The sequence below is a fragment of the Microcaecilia unicolor genome, chromosome 8 (genome assembly GCF_901765095.1).
Source record: "Microcaecilia unicolor chromosome 8, aMicUni1.1, whole genome shotgun sequence".
NCBI lineage: Eukaryota > Metazoa > Chordata > Amphibia > Gymnophiona > Siphonopidae > Microcaecilia > Microcaecilia unicolor.
This window is the reverse complement of record NC_044038.1, coordinates 29,968,757-29,971,006: the sequence shown is the minus strand read 5'-3', so window position 1 is coordinate 29,971,006 and position 2,250 is coordinate 29,968,757. Positions and strand designations below refer to the sequence as shown.

General features: G+C 56.9%; 1 protein-coding gene across 1 annotated transcript; it reads right to left on the bottom strand.

Annotated features, from left to right (window-relative positions):
* Nucleotides 1–254: 254 nt before the first annotated feature.
* On the bottom strand, nt 255–1,814 carry ITPRIPL2 (ITPRIP like 2). Its single transcript, XM_030212245.1, has one exon. It carries the CDS (start codon nt 1,791–1,793, stop codon nt 270–272), a length of 1,524 nt encoding a protein of 507 aa, XP_030068105.1. The 5' UTR covers nt 1,794–1,814; the 3' UTR covers nt 255–269.
* Between the last annotated feature and the right edge of the window lie 436 nt (nt 1,815–2,250).

The following is a 2,250-nucleotide window of genomic DNA, read 5'->3' as shown; positions in this document are numbered from 1 at the left end:
ACAACTTACAGAACAGCCAGCTGAAGTCAAAGAATAGATTTAATGTATTACTATGCAATTAAGCAGGTTGTGAATTGATCCTGTATTGACTACAGTGTGCCCTATGTTCCAGCTGGCCAATTTCTCACTCCCTACCGATTTAGGCAGCAGCACCTAGATTGCCATGTAACTTATTTTGATTATCCAAAATCTTTCCAGATGGTGTCAATGTCAACAGGAAGGTGGAAAGCAGACCAAAAAAAAAATGTCTCACTTTATATGGCGACTCATCAGCAGAAACTGGTGCTTTTACAAGAAGTGGGGCTTTTCACCAAGTACCTCGGATTTCCATTTACTGTTAACAACTGAGGAATCTGATTCCACGTGTTAAGGAGCTGGAATGAGACTAAATCTAAAGTGCGCGCCTCAAAACCTGCCAGCAGATTCACCGCTGGCGCATCTTTCAATGCCTTCGGCATAGTCACAACATCTGGGACCCCGCTGTTCCCCAAAAAGAAATGCATAAGCGTCTGCTTGTGTAAACACTCCCTGAAAAACAGGAAAAAGTCCTCCAGCCTTTCTGCAAGGCAACTCTCCTCCCAGGCTTCCCAGGGACCCCTCAGAAGCAGGTAGAAAAGCGCCGTTTTGAGGGTGTAGGAGGAGAGGACGGCCCTCCACTGCGCGGAAAAACGAGGCGCAAAGGTCTTGCAGTTCAAATCGCGCAGGGCCTTGACCATTTGCAGACACTTGAGGTGGCACGACCTGGCCGGCGTTTGCTCCTTGAACCAACCGAGCAACCTCTGCTCCTGCTTGGAGCAATTGATCCCCCACATGGCTTCCAGTTTCAAACCAGGTACCAGCAGTTCGGTTTCGGCCCAGGGCTGGGCGATAAGGAAGGTGGCATCGCCCACGTGGACAGCGGGGATCAGGCGAACAGCCATCGAGATGTGGCAGCAGACGTAATCGGATCTGGGCAGGATTTTGAGGACCAGCCTGTCATTGCACACGACCAGCGCGATGTGGCACCTCTCCTGGAACTGGTACTTGATGACCGCCAGGCAGCGCTGCACTTTCCAGTGGAACCACTTGAGCACCAGGGCGGAGGAGAGGCGGCGCCTCCCTTGCACGTCCACGCCGAAACTGTCGCCGAAGCTCCGGAAGTCCTTGGCGCACTCCGATCCGCGCGCAATTTGCAGCCCGCACAGGGCGCCGCCTCCGCGGAGCGGGGCCCCGGCGAACACGGGCTCCGGCTTGAGGCTGGGCGGCAGCTTGAGAGGTACCAGGATGTCGAAGCAGTCGGGGCTGCCCACCTTGTGCTGCTCGTAGGCGCTGCCGATCTGCACGAAGTCGCCGCGGAAGGCCAGGCTGCCGCAGCCGCCCCGCGCCTCGGCTTTGCCCGTCTGCACCAGCTCGCCCACGATCTTGCTCACGTGCGCCTTGCTGTGGCCCAGCACGTGCGGCGAGAGGCGCACGCGCTGCGCGTAGTACGCCCGCAGCAAGGCAGCCCGGCGGGCTCCGCGCTCGCGCTCCTGCTCGGCGCGCGCCTCCGGACCGCACGCGCCGGGCGCAGAGGTTGCTGTTGGCGGCGCGAGCCGGCCGCCGCCGCTGCAGCATTGCTTGACGAGAAAGTAGCAGAGCAGGAAGAAGAGCGACAGCTGGCAGAGGCGCGCCGTGCCCGAGTCCAGGTCGGGCTCTCGCTCGCCGCCGACCCCGGCTCGCTCTCTCCTCAGGGCGTGGTAGAGGCACCAGAGCGCGGTGCACAGGCAGGTCAGCAGCGGCCAGAAGACGCGCACATTCAGCGAGTAACCGGACATGCTGTAGCCATACCCCGGCTGCAGCTCAGGGCTCTCTCTGACCGTTACTTCAGTTTTGAAACTTCCTCTTCCGAGCGAGGGGGAGAGCGGAGGAGTCCGCGTCACGCTGGCTGTGAGCTCAGAGAGGAAATACCAGAGGTTGGGACCGGAGGAGTGAGGCTGCAAGTCCCGGAGGGAGAGAGAGGCAGCAAGCAGCCGGGCCTTAAAGAAACAGCCCCACCGTGGCATGCACCTTCCTGCGGTATACACATGCACATACACCTTAGTTAAAAACAAATTTAAAAAATGCATGCATGCATACATATATAATGTTCATGCACAGTTTAAAAAAAAATTGCAGTTGCTATATCATCTTTTGACACTTCTTGCATTGTGTGCTCACTTTCGACCACTGCTTCCCAACGCGGTTTTCCAGACACTACTACTACTATTTAGCATTTCTATAGCGCTACAAGGC